At 40.8% G+C, this 19,611-nt stretch overlaps 7 protein-coding genes across 14 annotated transcripts in view; 5 read left to right on the forward strand and 2 right to left on the reverse strand.

Annotated features, from left to right (window-relative positions):
• The first annotated feature begins 19 nt into the window (after window positions 1-19).
• On the forward strand, window positions 20-2,780 carry LOC105190820 (odorant receptor 22c). Of its 2 annotated transcripts, none has more exons than XM_019844908.2 (5): window positions 20-1,353; window positions 1,665-1,704; window positions 1,864-1,971; window positions 2,204-2,359; window positions 2,457-2,780. In XM_019844908.2, the coding sequence occupies exons 1-5, from the start codon at window positions 569-571 to the stop codon at window positions 2,505-2,507; spliced, it is 1,140 nt and encodes a 379-aa protein (XP_019700467.2). In that variant the 5' UTR covers window positions 20-568; the 3' UTR covers window positions 2,508-2,780. The 2 variants fall into 2 exon arrangements, with proteins under 2 accessions (XP_019700467.2, XP_011152076.2); XM_011153774.3 differs by having other exon boundaries at window positions 21-1,353; window positions 1,605-1,704.
• A 1,128-nt stretch (window positions 2,781-3,908) lies between these two features.
• LOC105190819 (uncharacterized) lies at window positions 3,909-6,399 on the forward strand. Of its 2 annotated transcripts, none has more exons than XM_019844893.1 (5): window positions 3,909-4,944; window positions 5,211-5,310; window positions 5,472-5,579; window positions 5,805-5,960; window positions 6,061-6,399. In XM_019844893.1, the coding sequence occupies exons 1-5, from the start codon at window positions 4,175-4,177 to the stop codon at window positions 6,109-6,111; spliced, it is 1,185 nt and encodes a 394-aa protein (XP_019700452.1). In that variant the 5' UTR covers window positions 3,909-4,174; the 3' UTR covers window positions 6,112-6,399. The 2 variants fall into 2 exon arrangements, with proteins under 2 accessions (XP_019700452.1, XP_019700453.1); XM_019844894.1 differs by having other exon boundaries at window positions 5,271-5,310.
• Window positions 6,400-6,590: 191 nt separating this feature from the next.
• LOC105190818 (uncharacterized) lies at window positions 6,591-9,182 on the forward strand. 2 transcript variants are annotated; one of them, XR_003113936.1, is made up of 3 exons: window positions 6,591-8,163; window positions 8,264-8,994; window positions 9,106-9,182. XR_003113936.1 is itself a non-coding variant. In XM_025305359.1 (2 exons), exons 1-2 carry the CDS (start codon window positions 7,385-7,387, stop codon window positions 8,376-8,378), a joined length of 894 nt encoding a protein of 297 aa, XP_025161144.1. In that variant the 5' UTR covers window positions 6,591-7,384; the 3' UTR covers window positions 8,379-9,033. The 2 variants fall into 2 exon arrangements, 1 of the variants encoding a protein (XP_025161144.1); XM_025305359.1 differs by lacking the exon at window positions 9,106-9,182 and having other exon boundaries at window positions 8,264-9,033.
• Window positions 9,183-9,693: 511 nt separating this feature from the next.
• Window positions 9,694-12,420, forward strand: LOC105190817 (uncharacterized). 2 transcript variants are annotated; one of them, XR_003113935.1, is made up of 4 exons: window positions 9,694-11,019; window positions 11,577-11,684; window positions 11,893-12,048; window positions 12,121-12,420. XR_003113935.1 is itself a non-coding variant. In XM_025305357.1 (3 exons), the coding sequence occupies exons 1-2, from the start codon at window positions 10,250-10,252 to the stop codon at window positions 11,635-11,637; spliced, it is 831 nt and encodes a 276-aa protein (XP_025161142.1). In that variant the 5' UTR covers window positions 9,694-10,249; the 3' UTR covers window positions 11,638-11,684; window positions 11,893-12,420. The 2 variants fall into 2 exon arrangements, 1 of the variants encoding a protein (XP_025161142.1); XM_025305357.1 differs by having other exon boundaries at window positions 11,893-12,420.
• A 1,201-nt stretch (window positions 12,421-13,621) lies between these two features.
• LOC105190816 (uncharacterized) lies at window positions 13,622-16,042 on the forward strand. Its single transcript, XM_011153769.3, has 5 exons — window positions 13,622-14,887; window positions 15,197-15,296; window positions 15,411-15,518; window positions 15,650-15,805; window positions 15,870-16,042. The coding sequence occupies exons 1-5, from the start codon at window positions 14,118-14,120 to the stop codon at window positions 15,909-15,911; spliced, it is 1,176 nt and encodes a 391-aa protein (XP_011152071.1). The 5' UTR covers window positions 13,622-14,117; the 3' UTR covers window positions 15,912-16,042.
• A 570-nt stretch (window positions 16,043-16,612) lies between these two features.
• On the reverse strand, window positions 16,613-18,432 carry LOC109504571 (putative cyclin-dependent serine/threonine-protein kinase DDB_G0272797/DDB_G0274007). The gene is made up of 2 exons (XM_019844925.2): window positions 17,123-18,432; window positions 16,613-16,998 (listed from the first exon to the last, which is right to left on the reverse strand). The coding sequence occupies exon 1, from the start codon at window positions 18,382-18,384 to the stop codon at window positions 17,800-17,802; it is 585 nt and encodes a 194-aa protein (XP_019700484.2). The 5' UTR covers window positions 18,385-18,432; the 3' UTR covers window positions 16,613-16,998; window positions 17,123-17,799.
• The window catches only part of LOC105190780 (potassium channel subfamily K member 18), a 52,469-nt gene continuing 51,193 nt past the window's right edge, over window positions 18,336-19,611 (reverse strand). The window contains exons 5-6 of one of the 4 annotated variants that reach the window (XM_025305333.1): window positions 19,154-19,525; window positions 18,336-18,563 (exon numbers count right to left, since the gene is read on the reverse strand). In XM_025305333.1, coding sequence (XP_025161118.1) covers window positions 18,381-18,563; window positions 19,154-19,525 — 555 coding nt within the window. In that variant the 3' untranslated portion in view covers window positions 18,336-18,380. Of the gene's footprint in view, window positions 18,564-19,041; window positions 19,526-19,611 lie in introns of all 4 variants that reach the window. The other 3 variants (XM_025305331.1, XM_025305332.1, XM_025305330.1) reach the window with 3 other exon arrangements.

Raw genomic sequence — 19,611 nt, forward strand, 5'->3', positions numbered from 1 at the left:
ATAATGACTTGCTCGCCGTTAGTAGTTGCAAACAGCTCTACAGAAACGTATCAACCCTCTACCCTCTATCTCAAAACAAATGCAGTGCGCTACATTGCAAACAGTCGTCTATTCTCGCGGTATTTAATCCCAAGTTGTTTTGTCTCCACACGACACAACACAAAGAACCTTTGTGAAATCCACTGTACAATATTGACGAATATAATCAAGAGCGGTAATTAAAAGACTCACCGCGGCAATTGCGACAAAAGTAATGTCTCGCTACCAAAGACATGTCGTGCGACGTCTAGCATGGTAAATAAAATAATACATCAATAAAATGCACAAAGAAGAAGTGGGTATTTGAGAGAAGTACGATTAATCGTTCAAAATTCGCAAATAATTGTATATTCTGTTGTGCAAACATCTACTGACAGGAAGCAGCAGATACGAGGACGGAGCCGCGTACGTGAAAAAGGACTAAATGCAAATGCAAAGTTTCAAACATTCTCCTTGTCTCGTCCGCGCTCTTGCTTCTTCTTTTGCGAAACGACTCAAAGTGTAAAAAAGGGGAGAAAAAGCTGTCCAGATGGACTTCGAGAGTGCGAATCCTTTCAATGTTCGAGTGAACAAGATCTCGGGAAACTTGTTACCGATGACCGCCGATGGATCATCGTTTCCAATACTTTGGAAGATTTACAGCTGCTTGATATGGCTACTGGAGTTGACACAAATGATCATATTAATTCCAGGATGCATGCTCGTACCAAAAGAAAAAGCTCTAAAGGACGGCTTGATCGGTGTCGCAGTCACCCTGGAAGTGGCCTTTGTGGTCGCACGAATCCACATGCGTAGAGGATTGGTGCAACGAATGATCCAAAAGTTGAACGAGATTCTGTGCTTGGACGATGAGATGATGCGATATATTGTAACGACAAACCTAAGATCAATGGAGATCCCGTTGAAGATTTATTGGTCGGCTGGCATAATGTCCGTAGTATTGTGGAGCGGGACATCGCTTTTAATGATCTTCAAGAGAAATTCCTTTTCTTACGTGGATTACAGAATGCCAATCAGCTACGGTAAAGAACCAATATCCACTGGCACTTTCGTGATAGGTAGTCTCATCATCATGTTCAGCAACATGTTAATATTCACGAAGAAGGTTGCCGTGGACAGCTACACAATACATCTCACGCTATTGATAACCTCACAGTATCGTTACATAGCATCGAAGCTCTCGGTAATATTTCGAGATAAGGCTTCGCGAAATGATAGCAACGATTCCACTGGCAATAAAAATTATTCGACGAGCGATCTATCTGCGAAAAAGGAGATTAAAGCGGTGTGTCGACATCACAATGCTATCGTTCAGTGAGTACATTTGCTGAAAATCTTGAAAAGAAATTGGAATTTTCTGAATTTCTGCGTTATTTTGCCGTCAAATCTTTAATTTGTATTAAATGATAAGCAAGTTACATTATAATGTTTTATTGCGGTATGTGTAATATTATGTAAATAGATTGTTGTCGTTATTAATTATTCTCATGCATAGTCTTTATTCGCGGTAAAATTATCCCTAGTGCAATATATTATTTCAATATATCTTGTGTGCTCTATTTCAGTGTAATGTCCATGCTAAAAGAACTACTGTCTTTAAACTTTAATTTCTTATATGTCAACAGCGTTTTTCGATTCTGCTTTATCGGTATAATGGTTCTGGCAGTAAGTAATAATTTTCAATATAAATTACGAAAATTTTCCCATAACGAAAATAGCTGGTATATAACGCTCAAAATCGGCGAATGTAACACTCCTATATTTTATCATGTTAATTCCTCTTGTTTATTGTTTATAATCTATATGTGATTTACAAAACTTTAGATACCGTCGACAAATCTATTAGAGGGATATTTGATTCTCACGTACGCGAGCGGTGGAGTAGTAGAACTCTATATACTGTGCTCTTGCGTGCAACAGTTGTTAGATGCGGTAAACAGTGATGACAATTCTTTATATCTCATAAGATCCAAATTTATATCTCATTGGCGCACTTTAAAAATCGTTTGTATAACAATTATTAATATCTATGATAAACCTAGTTGTAATAAAAATATTAGAAATATTATTTAAGATCACTGAAATCTTTATGAGAATTAGACGGAGTTGTTAGACGGAGGATAATGCTTCAATAGATGAACATTGTTATTTTTGTATAATATAGGCCGCTGAAATAACGAACAAAGCGTTCCACCAGGAATGGTATTTGCACGAATCATCTGTAAAACGTACATTTATGTCGCTGATAATGGCAAATAAGTTGGACTGCAAACTCGCCACATTCGAGAAATTCAATTTATCTTTACCCTCATTAATGTCGGTAAGTTTTCTGTGCGTGTGTGTGATTAGTGTGTTATAATTTATATCATAATGTATGAGAGAGAACGTCTGTTATAATTTGTCGAATAACGTTCTAGATTCTAAATCAGTCCTATTCAGTAGCTCTACTGATTTTAAGGACTAATTGAAAAGTGACGATAGGAAGAGTTGTTCGTTCAGTTGTATATCCTGTCATGTCAAAAAATTTATAACTAACAGGATATCACAAGACATAATGAAAGGAGAAAATGATGACTAGTTTTCCAAAACGAAAATGAAATTATTAAACGATTTAGATTTTTCATTATCCGACGTACCTTGCAGCAGAGATGAATTGAGATTGAAACTAATTTTCTGTAACACATGTTGAACTGTACCCTTTTATCTTTCATTTCTCATAAATATACGACGATTGTGGTTAATTATTATAACTCTCTCTCTCTCTCTCTCTTTCTCTCTCTCTCTCTCTCTCTCTCTCTCTCTCTCTCTCTCTGTCTCTCTCATGATGTATTGATAAGCTAAACGGTATACTGGGAGCCAACGAAGGATCATGAAGAACGTCGTCCAAATGACCTTAAGAACCACGTACCGAGTGTTCAAGTTTTATGGAACGATCGCCGTGTTCGCGATAGTCTCTTAGTATAGAGCAACTCTCTTAGAATAGATTGCGGAGATCTTCAAGAAGAATATCTTCACCTACGAGGACTATATAGTATGTCAGTCGTCTTTTCGAGACAACTGTTCACTATCAGTACGTTTCTCATGGGAAGCCTCGTGGTGCTCCTCGGCACTGTTTACAATCGCACGAAGTAGACGTGTACATGATATATCTGGTGCTGCTGATACCCAATCGTCGAACTTTGTGCTAAGTGCTGATAATGATTATTTATACGACAAAAATTTCAGTATCTTCTTAAATAAAGATTGGTTTTGCGGCATAAATTGCATCTGTATGTACGCATCTTTTATATATGCTATATATTTCAAATCGTCTTGAATTCAAGTCGAAAGTAGTAGTTATTAAAAGGTAAATATTCACTCATTCTAAAATGGATTCCATGATGTACAAAAGTCTAATTATTCCTCGGCCCTCCGGAACAAGAGTGTAATACTATTTCAAGATACTTCATTTTACGAAGAAGAATATTAGCTTATCCCAGCACGTGTTGCAGTATTCCATCCATGACGCTTGCATTAGATATGGCAGTTTTGAAGGTTTCCGAGTGGTTTTCACTGGCTCATCAAACGACGCGCTATAAGATAATGACCTGTTTGCCGTTAGTAATTGCAAACATCTTTACAGATATGTATCAGCCCTCTACTAAGCGAAACAAATGCAATGGGCTATATGATGGGCAAATAATCGTCCATTCTCTTTACTCTCAAGCTGTTTTATCTCCGCACGACACAATACAAAGAACCTTTGTAAAATCCACTGTATAATTACAAGATTCACCGCGACAATTGCGACAAAAGTAATATCGCGAAGCAAGCGAAAAGCGGCTTACGGCTTCATAGGCTGTCATACGGCGTCTGGCATGGTAAAATAATACATCAATAAAGTGCACAAAGAAGAAGTGGGTAAGAGAAGCGTGATCAATAGTTCAAAGTCCGCGAGTAATTATACAGAGTATCTGTTGGAAGTGTTATACATCCTATCGACAGAAAGCAGCAGACACGATGACGGAGCTGCGTACGTAAAAAAGGGATAAATGCAAAGTTTCAAACATCCTCCTCGTGCCGTCCGCGCTCTTGCTTCTTCGCTTTTGCGAAACGACTCAAAGTATAAAAAAAGGGAAAGAAAAGAGCAGTCGAGATGGACTTCGAAAGTGTCAATCCTTTCAATGTTCGGATGAACAAGATCGCGGGAAACTTATTACCGATGACCGCTGATAGATCATCGTTTCCGATACTTTGGAAGATTTACAGCAGCTTGATATGGCTACTGGAGTTGATACAAATGATCATATTAATTCCCGGGTGCATGCTCGTACCGAAAGAAAAAGCTCTGAAGGACGGCTTGATCGGTGTCGCAGTCACCCTAGAAGTGCTCTTTGTGGTTGCGCGAATCCACATGCGTAGAGGATTGGTGCAACGAATAATCCAACGGGTGAACGAAATTCTGTACTTGGACGATGAGATGATGCAAAGTATCGTAACGGCGAGTCTAAAATCGATGGAGATCCCGTTGAAGTTCTATTGGTCGGCCGGTGTAATGTCCATAGTACTGTGGAGCGGTACACCGCTTTTAATGATCCTCAAGAAAAATTCCTTTTCTTACGTGGATTACAGAATGCCAGTCGCCTATGGCAAAGAACCAATATCCACTGGCTCTTTCGTGATAGGTAGTCTCATCGTGATGTCGAGCAGCGCGTTGATTTTCACAAAAAAGGTCGCCGTGGACACCTACACGATACATCTCATACTACTTATAACGGCACAGTATCGTTACATAGCGTCGAAGCTCTCGATAATATTGCAAAATGATAGCAGCGATCCCGCTGGGAATAAAAGTTATCCAAAGAGTAACTTATCTGCGGAAAAGGAGATCAAAGCGGTGTGTCGACATCACAATGCTATCGTTCAGTAAGTACATTCGCTGAGAATGTTGAAAAGAAATTGAAATTTACCGAATTTTTGCGTTTCTTCGCCAATGAGGGTCTTTATTTTCTTTCGAATTATATTTATAAGCAAATTACATGTAGAATATTTTATTGTGGTATGTATAATATTACATAGATAAGTATTGTCGTTATTAACTATCGTCAATATACAGTCTTCATTCGCAGTAAAATTTTCTCTAGTACAATATATTATTCCAACATGTATATATCTTATGGGCTCTATTTCAGTATAATGTCCATGCTAAAAGAGCTACTGTCTTTAAACTTTAATTTATTATATATCAACAGTGTTCTCCGATTCTGCTCTATTGGTATTATGTTGCTAGCAGTGAGTAATAATTTTCAATATAAATTACATAAACTCTTCCATATCGAAAATACGAGCTAACAGATAATGATCGAAGTCGACGAAAGTGTAACGCTATTTTATTTTATCGTGTAAATTCCTCTTGTTTATTGTTTATCTATGTTTGATTCATGAAACTTTAGGTACCATCGACAAGTCTACTAGAAGGGTATTTAATTGTCATGTACGCGAGCGGTGGAATAGTACAACTCTATATACTGTGCTCTTGTGTGCAACAGTTATTGGATGCGGTAAACTATTACAAAAGTTCTTTATATCTCGTAACAGATAAATTTGTATCTCATTGGCGCATTTTAAAAATCACTTGTATAACAATTATTAATCTCTATGGTAAATCTTGTCGTAATCAAAATATTAGAAATATTATTTAAGATGACTAAAATTTTATGAGAATTATATACCAAAGAAAGAATAATGTGCCAGTAGGTAAACATTGCAATTTTTGTGTAATATAGACCGTTGAAATAACGAACAAAGCATTCCACGAGGAATGGTATCTGCACAAACCATCGGTAAAACGTACCTTTATATTGCTGATAATGGCAAATAACTTGGATTGCAAACTCGCCACATTTGAGAAATTCAATCTATCTTTACCCTCATTTATGGCGGTAAGTTTTCTGCACGTGTGTGTGTGATTAGTGTGTTATGATTTATGGTATAATGTCCGAGAGGGAACATCTGTTATTAATTCGTCGAATAACGTTCTAGATTCTAAATCAGTCCTATTCAATAGCTCTACTGCTCTTAAGGACTAATTAAAAAGTGACGATAGAAAGAGTTGTTCGCTCAATTGTACATCTTGTTATGTTCGAAAATTTATAACTAGTAGGATATCACGAGACACAATGAAAGGAGAAAATGATGACTAGTTTTCTAAAGCACACGAAAATGAAATTATTAAACGATTTAGATTTTTCATTATCCGACGTACTTTGCAGCAGAGATGAATTGAGATTGAAACTAATTTTCTGGAATGAACATGTTGAACTGTACCCTTTTATCATCTCTTTCTCATAAATATACGATAATGTGGTTAATTAATATAACTCTCTCTCTCTCTCTCTCTCTCTCTCTCTCTCTCTCTCTCTCTCTCTCTCTCTCTCTCTCTCTCTCTCTCTCTCTCTCTCTCTCTCTCTCTCTCTCTCTCCCTCCCTCTCTCTCTCTCTCTCTCTCTCTCTTGGAAGTACATTTAATTTAGAGAAAAATAATTATGAATTTGTTTACTTAACTTTATAAGTGTCTAATTTATAATTTTATAGGTCGCTCGTTATTATGAACAGGAGAAAAACAGTAAGTGAACAGGATATTCACGTGCTCGGATAAGTTGCCGTCGATTATCATGATGACATATTTATGGATTTTTTAACGTTCATAGAATTATACACGAAGTCTTCTTAAATTATTAAATACGACGAGGGCGCTAATATTGTTAACAATGTATGTTAACGATGTACAATATTCAATGTATCGGGCTAATGATCGCGGGTTTATATGACGGAGTAATTACAGAGATGAACGTACGTCAGCGTTTTGCCAAACAGTCAGCAGATATTATATATTGATGAAGAACGAAGGGCAGATGGAGAAAAAATTCTAGAAATCTAATGGATCGTTCAAAGTCCGCGAGCAACATTTAAATAACGACTCGAATGTCGTTTCTTTAGAGTAGATCAACAAGCGTCGACCACGGAACACGAGACGAGGGTAAATGTGCTAATATCAGACTAGCGTAGCACTAAAAGCCCTCATTTACTATGTGAAACGAGCGTGCGACGATTATAGTGCGATAATTATACCGTCTCTCTTTACGTCGGTGAAACTTTATCTTAGCACGGGAAAGAAACTCCGCTAGTCGAATTCGACCAGTCAAGCAAGTCGAGGACTTCAAGTTCCGAAAAACGACCCACCTGGAAGACAGTATGAATTGAGCCACGTTCAGTGAGAATGCACGAATGAGTGGAGAAATGGACGAATCGATCGCGATCTCGGCCGTTATATCTTCAGTTTCGCAGAGTAATCTCCATCGAGCAGTATGGATTTTCGAGATATAAGTAAGCTGAATCGCTGGATGAACCTGATCTCTGGAAATCTCCTGCCGATGAGCAGCGACGACTCGTCGTTTCCGTTCTTTTGGAGACTGAACAGCGTCGTCGGTTGGTCATTTGTGTTGGCTTATCTGTGCGGCTTGATAGCCGGTTTTTTCTTCGTGCCGGGCGACAAGAGTCTGAAAGATGGCATGATCAGCATAGTAATCATCATGGAAGTGTCCGTGATAATTATACGAATTTACACGCAGAAGAGGCTAGTGCAGGAGCTGATCCGCAAACTGAACGACAACCTGCACATTCAGGACGAGATGATGCAGGACGTGTTGACGATGACTCTGAAGCCGATGAAAACTCCGCTGCAGTTTTACTGGGTCGTCAGCACAGTCGCGGCCATCGTGTGGTGTTGCGTACCGTTGCCGTTGACTTTACACAAGAATATCTTCTACTACTTGGATTTGCAGTCGCCGGTGGTTTATTCCAAGGAGCCGTTCTCCGTTACAAGCTTCGTACTGATCAACGTTGTGGTGCTGTTGAACAACATATATCTTATCACGAAAAAAGTCGCCGTGGACATGTACATGACTCACTTGGTGTTGTTGATAACGGTGCAACATTTATACACCTCTCAAAAACTTGTGTCGATATTTCGAGAAGGTAACCAGTTGGATGATTACGAGGATCTTCACAAGGACTACTCGAAGGCAGGTCGCACTATGGTGATGGCACTTAAAACGTTATGTCAACATCACATCTCTGCCATAAAGTAAGCGACGTTTTCGAGAAGTTGTCCAGGAAAAGATGAAACTTCTTTTTCAGCTGGTTAAAATCCTTAAAATTTCTCGTGAAATGTTTTTCTGTTACAGACTAACGTTAATGCTGAAGAAATTGCTGTCTTTGAATTTCAGTCTGATATACGTGAACGGAGTGCTTCGATTCTGCTTCCTCGCTGTTATGATACTCTCGGTAAATCTCGATTAATTTTTTAAAGCTAATTACTTGAAGGATATTTTTGCAATGACGGGGTAAAAGCGTGACGTTTTGTGCATTTAACACGAATTATTATCAATTATTATATAGCAACGATGTATCTTGTCGTGTGAAACTTTAGATACCGTCCGCAGAATTGGCAGTTATCGTCGAAAGATTGGCAATCTGCACTTTCGCATGCAGCGAGATAGTCCAGTTGTATGTAGTATGTGCTTCCGTCCACAAATTATTAGAAGCGGTAAGTCTCGTCGAAACACGTGTAGCTTTTCAATTTTGCCAAATAAAACAAGTGTTAGGCTTCGTAGATGCATGTGTTCGAGTTCACTTTTTAAATAAATATTGAGATATATGGTATGGTAGAATTAAACCTCTCAAGTGCCGGACGATTAAACATTACATTCAATAGAATGCAACTACACGATAGCGTATTACTCCGCTCTGTCGAGTTTAGAGTACGAAGATAACGGATGAAGCGTTCCACGAGGACTGGTATCGATTTGGACCGTGCGCGAAACGCATGTTTATGTTGATCATAATGGCTAGTAACTTAGGGTTCAAACTTTCAACTTTTGAAAGATTCAACCTGTCTCTTCCCTCGTTTATGACGGTGAGATTTTTGTACTATTGTACGTCGTATTGATCACACGTGTAATTACTAGAAATACTATCATTAGCGATTTAAGACGAATTATTGAGATTTTTTTTAACAATCTTTCAGATTTTAAATCAATCGTACTCGATCGCTCTTCTAATCCTAAAAGTAACAGTTAAACAGTGAAGGAAGCAAAATAATATTTATGGTAATCGTGCATGTTATTATAATAAAAATATTAAAATTCACAATTTCTGATCGAACGAGAAATAAACTGGAAAAATTAAAATTTATTAGTGCAATTAGTAACCAAGCCAGAAGTGTGTTACTAAAAATACAATATTTATATAACATTTTTCCTCTGTAAAATATTTATCACAATTATGTTTAATATTTGCTTCAAAATCCCATAGAAATCATTTATGAACATTAAGAGATTAACGTACTCTCTAACAATAGAAACTCTAACACAACCAATCTTAAAAATGAGCCTGCGATGTACAGAGAAACAACATACAGACATTCCGTTTGTGAATTAGCCTGCTTTGCTAGTAACTCGTCGCGGATTATCCTAGATAGATCCTCACGTCAACGAGAAGTCGGACAGCGTGAGTCTTTTCTGCGGTGTCTTCGAATATTGCTGTTCGATAATGTCCGCTAGGAACGCTATAAGATAATCGCCTCTTCGCTACGCGAGGCTGATTACAAGGAAGCTTATAGCCACTCTTTTTCGCAATAAACAAAATGACAAAAATAGTTTTGTTCTGCGATAAAGTACCGCGACATTTGCACACAAAGTCCTTTATTTGCATTTTATAACAAAGCAAGTAGAAATTGTCCGTCGTCGTCTATCGGGAAACACCAACGATAAATTACAGACATTTCCTCTCGCCGATATTTTCAAGCGCCATCGAAAGGAGTGAAATGTCTTCGTTTGTCGAGCGACAGCGTGTCTGTATATATTAACCACAGCCAAGAAGATGCGCGGCCCCGTGTGGGGTATAATGAATGACCATAGATCTACAATTGACTGCGAACGGTCTCTGAATCACGATACAAGAGGCCTGCGTGTTCGTCGCGCCGTCGCAGGGAGAGAAGACACGCGACGTGAGATCGTGCGCAAAGGCGAAAACGTACGAGACTTTACCAACATTATCCTTGCGTGTCCGGTATTAAATGCGTTCTAATGGATCGAGCCGAGTGAAATTTATGTAGGGAACGTCCGATAGGAATCTGAATCCTTCTTCACGAAGAAGCTTCGCTGCACAACATGGACTTCCGAAACGTCAATCTCCTGAACGTTCGCACGAACTTGCTTTCGGGCAACTTGCTACCCTTAGCCCCGGGCGACTCGCAATTTTCGATGGCGTGGAAATTATATGCCGCCTTAATGTGGCTGGTTCAAGCGATACAGGTGATCGTGTTGATCCCCGGTATCATCATGGTGCCACGGCAGAAAGCTTTGGTAGACGGCACGGTCACTGCTGTGCTCACCATCGAGGTGTTCTTCAATATCGGGCGGATTCACATGCGCAGAAAATTAGTGGGTCAAGTGATCCAGCGAATCAACGACATTCTGCGCAACGAGGACGAGACCATGAAGAGGATTGTGACGGCGACCCTGCAGCCCATGAAGGCACCCCTCAGGTTTTACTGGGTGGCAGGTGGATTGTCCGTCATCCTGTGGGGCTGCATACCGCTGCCGCTGATCTTTGAGAAGACCTCCTTCCGTTATGAGGATTACAGGATGCCAGCAGTCTTCTCCAAGCAGCCGTTCTCGGTCGAGATTTTCCTGATGGGCAGCATCTTCGTGCTGATCGGTAACACTTATATCTTTCTGAAGAAAGGCGGAATGGATATTTACATGATACACCTCGTACTGTTGATAACGGCGCAGTATCGTTATACCACCACAAAGCTGAATGCAGTATTTCGGAATGCAAAATTACAAGGGGAGTTGAAACAATCTCGCCCTGAAGTAGATCAATGGGTGGAAAAGGAGATAAAAGCGTTGTGCCGGCATCACATTGCTGTTTTACAGTAAGTAGTAGTAGTAGGGCAAAAATTGTGCTCAAATTTGTCTGTGTTCAGGAGACTAGAAGAGATACGCATCAATAGAAAAGAAAACAAGATTGGCTTCTAATGTTCGACTGCACTATATTTTTCTCTTGCACTCGAAAAATAACCGTGGACGCATCATCGCTTTAATCATTCTTTAAAACTATATATTTTCTCTGCTTTGTTCACGAAATTCACTCGATGGAATTTCAAGTTGCGTAAAGTGTGTTGCACAATCTCGTGTCTTACTTGTACATATTAGAGCTCTGTTTCAGCTTATCTTCTCTGCTAAAGCAATTGCTGTCTTTAAGCTTCAGTATGATCTATGTGAACAGCGTCTTACGATTTTGTTTTATCGGTGTTATGTTGAGCACAGTAAGTAATACAATCAACGCTAATTATTCTACGGTCACATCATAATCAACTGACGGTATTATTATCTGACGGTATATCTAATATATTCTGTACGAATTGCATAAATATATAGTTATTTGTCCAAATTATAACAAGCAATGAGTCTTCGTCGTACATATGCACAGGTGCCTAAGGCGGCTTTCCTGGAAGGTTTCCCGATCTTTATGTATACGTGCGGCTCAATAGTCCAGTTTTACATATTGTGTTCTTGCGTGCAACAATTACAGGACGCGGTAAGCTTTCATTACAGGGTACAGTTTCCATCCCTCAAGCAAAATTATCTTCGTCGACCGTCGTTGTTTCATTTTCAAATAAATTCCAACCGCTCTGACATAGGACATAGTAGGAGAAAAAGAGAGAAAATTGTTATTAAAAAATTATAATATATTTCATTGCTCTCCCCCCCCCCCTCTCGCACCATTTTCTATGATTGATTTTTAGAGCGCAGGCCTGACCGATGAAGCGTTCCACGAAAAATGGTACCGATTTGGATCGCCCATAAAACGTACATTCCTATTAATGATGTTGGGCACGAACTTGGGGTGCAAAATTTCGACAAACAATAAATTCAATCTATCTTTGTCTTCGTTCATGTCGGTAAGAATTTATGTTACATGTATCAGAAGAATATTTGACATCTGTCTCGATAAGTCTTCAGCGACCTTTCAGATCTTAAATCAATCGTACTCGATTGCCCTCGTGCTTTTATGAACGAGAAGAACAACAAAGATGTAAACATCTCGTAGCCTTCTTAGATATGAATGAATTATTTTTAGATTTGAATGAAAATTTTTGTATTGCAAACTGCAGAAATGACGTTAAATTTATAAGTGGACGAAAATTAATGCAAGTAGATAATATCATACAAAATAATGCACACATGTTAATTGATTTCAAAATCACTAAAATATAACACCAATAATCAGAGAGATATTAAATGTAAATGTATTATATGATATTAAACGTAAAAACTACATCTTTATGTACTCATGTGTTATGTGTCACATTGTTATAACGCTCGATTCCATTTTTTCAAAAATCGGTTACTAAAATATAAATAATTAATACGTTTCCGACAATAAAAACAACAACTAACCTTCAGATTTTAGCAGCAGTGTAGCAGCAAAGTCATATACTATTGTGGTTTATTTAGGCAAATAATAGAAACAGCACGGATGCACTTCGTAGCACATTAAATGCGGATTAAATTAGATTAACTCATGATGTGTGTGAAGTTAGCATCGCCATTTCGTAATTTCGCAAAAGACGAAATTGTGCTGAGTTGTGCTAGGTTTGTGCCACGTTGTGCCGCAAGGACCAATTGCCCATCTCAAAAAACAAAGCGACAATAAAAAAAACAATTTTTTGGCCAGCATCGCCATTTTGTTTTTTCGAAAAAACAAAAATTGTGCTGCCTGCAGCCGCGATTACTGAAAGTTGTGCCGCAAATATACAAACTCTATTTCTTTCCGTTCAAGAGAAAACAAATATCAAATATTTCGAATTTAAGATATCAGGTGTAGTAAAAAGAAATCCATTATTTTTCCAATAGATGGCTTTAGTTATCTGTATCTCGCGTTGTATAAGTCCGATCGGAATAAACGTTATATCTTAAATTCGAAATCTTTGATATTTTTTTTCTCTTGAACGGAAAGAAATAGAGTTTTTATATTTGCGGCACAACTTTCAGTAGCAGCGGCTGCAGCCAGCACAATTTTTGTTTTTTCGAAAAAACAAAAGGGCGATGCTGGCCAAAAAATTGTTTTTTTTAATTGTCGTTTTGTTTTTTGAGATAGGTGATTGGTTCTTGCGGCACAACGTGGCACAAACCTAGCGCAACTCAGCACAATTTCGTTTTTTGCGAAAGTACGAAATGGCGATGCTAACTTCACACACATTAACTCATGTCCTATAACAATAAAGCCAGACAGAGCGAGGCTTCACAAACATATCTTTGAATTTTGCTACTCCACAATATCCAGCGAAACGATATAAGATAATTGCCGCTTCGACGAGGGAGAACGATTACAAAGAAGCTTATAGTCTCTCTTCCCTGCGATGAAAAAAATGAGAAAGATATTAATCGATGGTATTAAGATGACAATTGAATAGGATATTCCTCTTTAATTATCGTCTCCACTGCCGCGATATTCTCTTACTACCTCAAGTCTTTCATTTGCGTCTTATAATAAGGCAAGTAGAAACTTCCTGTTGTCTGTCGAGCAGATCAGATACAGTGTAAGTATATCCTTATCTTTGTCGATACTCTTGCTTGCTATCGGATGCAAGAAAACCGGTCCCGCCCATCGTTTGACCGCACATCATGTATTAACGAGCAAAAATACAACAAAGTACAAGCAAGCAAAAATACAGCAACTCGGTCGGAATAATAAGTAGCAATAGGAATAGAATAGTTGATGGACAGTTGACCGAGAACTAATTTCGAATTGCGATAAAAAAAGGGTCGTATTTGTACCCGTGGGAGGAGAGAACGCACAAGCTTGCGGCCTTAGTCTTCACATGTCTTGCCTGAACGATAATGCTTAATAATGCTTCTTAACGATAAATTCCTATCGAGTGACATCTATCTAAAAAATACAAGCATCCGTTCTTTTTCTATCGAATAATCGAAAGCAAGCTTTTCACAAGGAAGCGTTGTGACAAAAATGGACTTTCGAAACTTGAACCCACTGAATATTCACGCAAACTTTCTCTCGGGCAATCTGTTACCTTTGGAATCGGGCGTCTCGCGATTTTCCATCGCATGGAAATTATACAGCGTTCTGATATGGCTGCTTCTACTGGCGCAAATAATCGTCCTGATACCCGGTCTCGTTATGGTGCCGTGGGAGAAAGCTCTGATAGACGGCACGGTCGTCATCGTGGTCAATATCGAAATATTCTTCATGGTCGGACGAATTTACGCCCGCAGAGAACTGGTGGATCGATTAATTCGCAAACTGAACGAAATGCTGCGTAACGAAGACGAGATCATGAGAAACGTCGTAACGACGATTTTCCAGCCCATGAACGCTCCGCTCAAGTTCTACTGGCTTGCAGGTAGTCTGTCCGTCTTTTTGTGGTGCTGCGTACCGTTTTTACTAGTCTCCCAGAAGACGTCCTTCCGTTACGAGGATTACAGGATACCAGCGGTCTTCTCCAAGCAGCCGTTTTCGGTCGGGGTCTTCCTCATGGGCAACATTTTCCTACTGATCGGTAACATGTATACTTTTTTAAAGAAGGGCAGCGTAGATATTTATATGATACATCTGGTGATGATGATGACGGCGCAATATCGTTATACCGCCAAGAAGCTCGCCGCGATATTTCGGGATGCCAATCTACGAAGTAAAATGGAACAATCGAGCCTCGAAGCAGATGGATGGACGGAAAAGGAGATGAAAGCATTGTGTCGGCATTATACTGCTGTGCAATGGTAAATGAACGGACAAATGTTGTTTACACTTATCCATGTACAGAAGATGTATGTAGATCGGCAGAGCGGCATGTCGGTATAACTCCGTTTGAATTTGCTACTTAGAGAAACATCAATTCCTCTACTGTATTGTGTATTCTTTTTGAAAAAAATATATTATGTCCTATTCTTTTTTTCCTATTTTTAAACTCATTCGAATTTTAAATTCATTTCGATGACGTTTCAAGTGAATTTGAATAAAAGTTACGTGACAAAAGTCGAGATTCTGTTGTACTTATCTTACGTGTACGTATTGGAGTTCTATTTCAGCTTATCTGCTCTGCTAAGGCAATTGCTGTCTTTGAGCTTCAGTATGATTTATATAAACAGCGTCTTACGATTTTGTTTTATCGGTATTATGTTGGGCACTGTAAGTAGCACAATTTATCTTGATTCTCTCTCTACGAATAATTAAAAATACGTTTGTCCGTATCAGTTATAGAACGATGATATGAGGGATAATCCTTTGCACATGTATCCGCAGGTCTTAGCAACAACTTTTATAGAAGGATTTGTAATTGTCACGTTCACGTGTGGCTCCGTATTACAGTTTTACATGTTGTGTCTTTGCTTGCAGCAGCTGCGGGATGCGGTAAGCTTTTCCCGTTCTCAGACAAAACAGTTGTTTTAGTTTTGGGATGAATTTCAAGTTTCCTGAAACATGACCAGTTAAAAGATTAATGTAACGTACCTTCTCATGTAATTTTTCTGTGTTCGATTTAGAGCAAGGACATGACAGAAGAGGCGTTTCATGAAGAATGGTATCGATTTGGATCGTCCATAAAACGTACATTTATGTTAATGGCACTGGCTTGTAATTTAGAGTGTAAAATATCGACAAATGATAAGTTCAATCTGTCTTTGCCATCGTTCATGACGGTAAGAGCCCATTTTTATATCGTATTTTATGTTTTTCCGATAAATTTCTCGACGGTTCTTTTAGATTTTAAATCGATCATATTCGATCGCTCTTCTGCTCTTGTAAGCGCAATAATGATGATACGTAATAATGAAGCGTAATGATACGGGGACTATGACATTTTTAATGCAACTTTTCTTAAATAAAGTCTGTTTTGCAAGCTAAGTATAAAACACTAAATAAATAAACAATTTAGTTTCAATAGATAATTATATTTCAAATTAGATACGTGTTAATGTAATTAGAATGCTACTAAGATATGATACTGATGACGAATAAAAATTGTCAATTTCAAATGAATAACATTTATTTTACGATTCGCAGCGAAATATAATAAGAGTCAATAAAAAATTGTAATTCAAGTTTTCGGCCAAAATAGACTTTTTCACCGAGATTTGAACGACTATTTATCAGCTAAATGTTTCAACTAAGAAGTTTATTTCAGCCGGGACTCGAACCACAATTTACCATAAAATTTACCACAATCTGCATGAAATTTAGCCGGGAGTGGAACCACAATTTTCTCAGTTTCCCGATTTCTTATTTCGGTGTCAGTCATAATATCGCGTTATAAAAAACGTAAAATATAAGTATCGATATTTGGAATGGATATTGGATATTTTAATAGCTAGATAAAAATGCGCTATCACATTATCTCCAAAATAATGCTAATAAAAAGACATCTCAGACATGTATAGAACTTTGTTTATTTATTTGATATATGATAGTCGTATAAGTTATATATATATATATATATATATAGAATGTTCAATATATATACTTCTCGAATATATATACAGGCTATTGTTTATAACATTCGGAATACATAGTCGGACTTATCGGACATAAAATTTGGATACTCGACAGATATCCTACGCGGTGTGCAAGTGTAATAATAACAATAATTACGGCTCTTAATCGTTAATAAGAAATATACAGTCGGCACTCGACTCGAGGAGAAGTCCGCTTCGTGTCAACTCCGCTGTCGCGATCAACTCTTCGGTGTCGAGATTCTAACGTCTTCGTCTTCTCCTCCTGTCTTTTTTCTGAGCGTTTATTTGGCATTTGTCTTTTATTCCTCGCTTTCGTGCAGTCTCGCGGTGCGTGGGGGTCGCGAATGACGATGGAGAACTTACTGGAACCTACGCCGCATCTTTAAAAAGGAAAGAAACAATCATCAGAGACACGCACGACAATTACCTTGAACAACGAAAAGACACCTGCGAAGATGTCCTCTTATGCGAGATCCTCTTTCGAGAGGAGCATCTGAAACGTACGATTAGAATGCTTCTCGTGGACAGCTTCCGCGACTCTGCGTTGCTCGGGCTGCTGTTTTCACCCCGGAACGCTCTCCTCGCGATGATCGCGAGATCCTCACAGTGGTGAAAATTCACGTCGAATGCCTCTTTGACAGAGCGATACTATCGCACATGGAATCTTCTCCGACGTTGTATTCCGTTCAGAGTCTGGCCTTTTTGTGAGTCAATAGCCTCCATCCTGCCATTCTCGGTGTGTATCTGGAATATCCTCGCGATTAGCCTCCGCGTTAGCCAGCGTTATGCAGGTCTTTGCAGTCTTATGAACGTTGTCGACATCTCATCCCTCTGTCTCTCTGTTTGATCCTTGTCTTTTTATTCCCTCGTTTTCCGATCTTCCGTCTCAGTCAGGAAATTGCGTGAATCCCAAGTCAGGTTCTCCGACTACGAGATACTCGTGTCTAGTGGCTTGACGCGGTTCAACAGCGTCATAATCCACTCCCTGGTTCTCGACATCATCACCGACTTAGTTCACCTCACCGTTTAAGCGTTCGAAATATGTCTCTCTCAGGCTCTCTCCCTTGACGTTTCAGCCACGACAACGAAGATGTCGAGACCCCCTCGTCTTCCTTGTGCCAGCCTCGAACATGAGACGCGAAGGAATCGCTTCTTCATTATCCGTGGAAGACACGAAGACGTCACATGAAGACGTTCTCCAGACCGGATAAATTCTTCCTAGTCGGCGTCGAGGTAGCGCAAGCACTGACCCCCTCGTCCTCGAACGTGACCATTTTCTCGCGACTCCTGGTAGCAGTGTTGCCGCCACTGTCTAACAGTCGAGTCTGACTGGTACCGGCGGCGGTCGCGGCCACTCCGGCGGCAACCGGCGGCGTGATGGCCGACGAAGGCCTCAGGACCGACGCTGGTGGCGGCGGCGGCACCGCCATATCGGTGACAGCGGCCGCTGCGAGATTGAACTCGCTGACGCTACGTGGCACAAAGTACTCAAAGTGCAATGAGCTCTCCTGCTGACGGTGCTGATGATGATGCGGCGGCGGTGGCGGCTGCTGCTGCTGCTGCTGCTGCTGCTGCTGCTGCTGCTGCTGCTGTTGCTGCTGCTGTTGCTGCTGCTGATGATGATACTGCGTCGGCGACAGGCAGCTTCTCCTCAACGGCTGGCCCCGTTGGAACTGCTGAACGTTGGCGGTGGACGAGTTGCTCCTGCCGTCCAACGGCGTCTTCTTGCGCGGCAGCGAGTGGTGGCCGCTGGGCGACAACTTCATGGCAGTGTTCGACGGGTGAGCCAGGAGCTTGCCGTCGCCGGGGCTCCTGGCCTGATGTTGTCAGGATCCGGCCGGCACCATCGACATGGCGATCGCTTCCTCCTCCTGCTCGGACAGCCGTGAGTCGCTGGTGCCGCCTCCATCGTCGAGGTCAGCCTTGAGCCCGGATGCGGCACCTGCTGCAAGAAAAAGAGGGAGCACGCGTGACTGAGGAAGGCGGTTGAGTCGCCTCGGCAATCGCTGCCTCGAGATAAACACATATAGCTCTCTACTGGACAGGACCAGAGTCGCGTCGTTATCTCGGAGGACATATCGTCCCGCACGGACTACACCTATTATACGCAGGACTAAATCGCGCAGTAGGACCTCCCCTTCGTTGATGGGATCTCGCGTCGATGGTACTGGCCGTTAGTGATGAACGTAGCATTCTTATTGGGTGGTGTCAAGATGACAAGGTAAAGCATGTTTCGATCGAGAAATCACGATCAATCGAGCCTGACTGGACGCGGCTCAATCAGAGTCAATTGTTACCGCAACGTGCGATCGTATGTGCGGTTGTTGTTTGTATTTCCCGAACGCGATCGCGATTTCGCACCGACAGGATTCGCTCAGTTTCTATCACGCGCGCGCGCATTCTCTGAACCGCGGAAGACTCACTACTGGTTCCCCACCGAATGCCTTCATCAGGGATACCTGTACCACTGATAGGTCCGACCACCACGCCCGACGACATGCCGCAGGTTCTACCGAAGACCCTGACCACGCGTACCACCTCCTCCTGGACGAGGTTGAAGCACATGGCGATCAGGCCCATCCCGGCGAGGATGTAGAGCGAGCAGGCGCACAAGCTGAGCTCCTCCAAGGTGGCTGAGGGTGCGTTGCGGCCCACCGGCATCAGGTCGCCGAAGCCGATCGTGCCGAGGCTGGTGAAGCAGAAGTAACCGCCCTCCAACAGGCTCCAGCCCTCCAGACGGTTGAACATTACCGCGCCGCCGCATATGTACACCAGCATTATCACCAGGCACAGGCTGATGGGTATCCGGACCGGGTTAGTTTCCAGCATGTACGCCGGCGACGAGGTGGACGAGAGGGACAACGAGCACGGGTGAAAGTGCCGTTTGCCGTTACCCGTCGTTACGTCCTGACGAAAGAGCGAGACGAACGTAGTTCCTTTAGTCCTCGCATGCGAGATTACATCGAATCGCAACCCGAGCGATTCATTATGGC

This window comes from Harpegnathos saltator, unplaced genomic scaffold (genome assembly GCF_003227715.2).
Source record: "Harpegnathos saltator strain DR-91 unplaced genomic scaffold, Hsal_v8.6 scaffold694, whole genome shotgun sequence".
Taxonomy (NCBI): domain Eukaryota; kingdom Metazoa; phylum Arthropoda; class Insecta; order Hymenoptera; family Formicidae; genus Harpegnathos; species Harpegnathos saltator.

Bases quoted from the DNA above. Each gene is read 5' to 3' on its own strand.
- LOC105190820 (XM_011153774.3), top strand. From the start codon at position 569: ATGGACTTCGAGAGTGCGAATCCTTTCAATGTTCGAGTGAACAAGATC. The intron at 1,354-1,604 runs GTGAGTACATTT...GCTCTATTTCAG, and splicing joins CATCACAATGCTATCGTTCA to TGTAATGTCCATGCTAAAAG. The intron at 1,705-1,863 runs GTAAGTAATAAT...ACAAAACTTTAG, and splicing joins TCGGTATAATGGTTCTGGCA to ATACCGTCGACAAATCTATT.
- LOC105190819 (XM_019844893.1), top strand. From the start codon at position 4,175: ATGGACTTCGAAAGTGTCAATCCTTTCAATGTTCGGATGAACAAGATC. The intron at 5,580-5,804 runs GTAAACTATTAC...TGTGTAATATAG, and splicing joins TGCAACAGTTATTGGATGCG to ACCGTTGAAATAACGAACAA. The intron at 5,961-6,060 runs GTAAGTTTTCTG...ATAACGTTCTAG, and splicing joins CTTTACCCTCATTTATGGCG to ATTCTAAATCAGTCCTATTC.
- LOC105190818 (XM_025305359.1), top strand. From the start codon at position 7,385: ATGGATTTTCGAGATATAAGTAAGCTGAATCGCTGGATGAACCTGATC. The intron at 8,164-8,263 runs GTAAGCGACGTT...TTTCTGTTACAG, and splicing joins CATCACATCTCTGCCATAAA to ACTAACGTTAATGCTGAAGA.
- LOC105190817 (XM_025305357.1), top strand. From the start codon at position 10,250: ATGGACTTCCGAAACGTCAATCTCCTGAACGTTCGCACGAACTTGCTT. The intron at 11,020-11,576 runs GTAAGTAGTAGT...ACATATGCACAG, and splicing joins CATCACATTGCTGTTTTACA to GTGCCTAAGGCGGCTTTCCT.
- LOC105190816 (XM_011153769.3), top strand. From the start codon at position 14,118: ATGGACTTTCGAAACTTGAACCCACTGAATATTCACGCAAACTTTCTC. The intron at 15,297-15,410 runs GTAAGTAGCACA...ATGTATCCGCAG, and splicing joins TCGGTATTATGTTGGGCACT to GTCTTAGCAACAACTTTTAT. The intron at 15,519-15,649 runs GTAAGCTTTTCC...TGTTCGATTTAG, and splicing joins TGCAGCAGCTGCGGGATGCG to AGCAAGGACATGACAGAAGA.
- LOC109504571 (XM_019844925.2), bottom strand. From the start codon at position 18,384: ATGAAGTTGTCGCCCAGCGGCCACCACTCGCTGCCGCGCAAGAAGACG.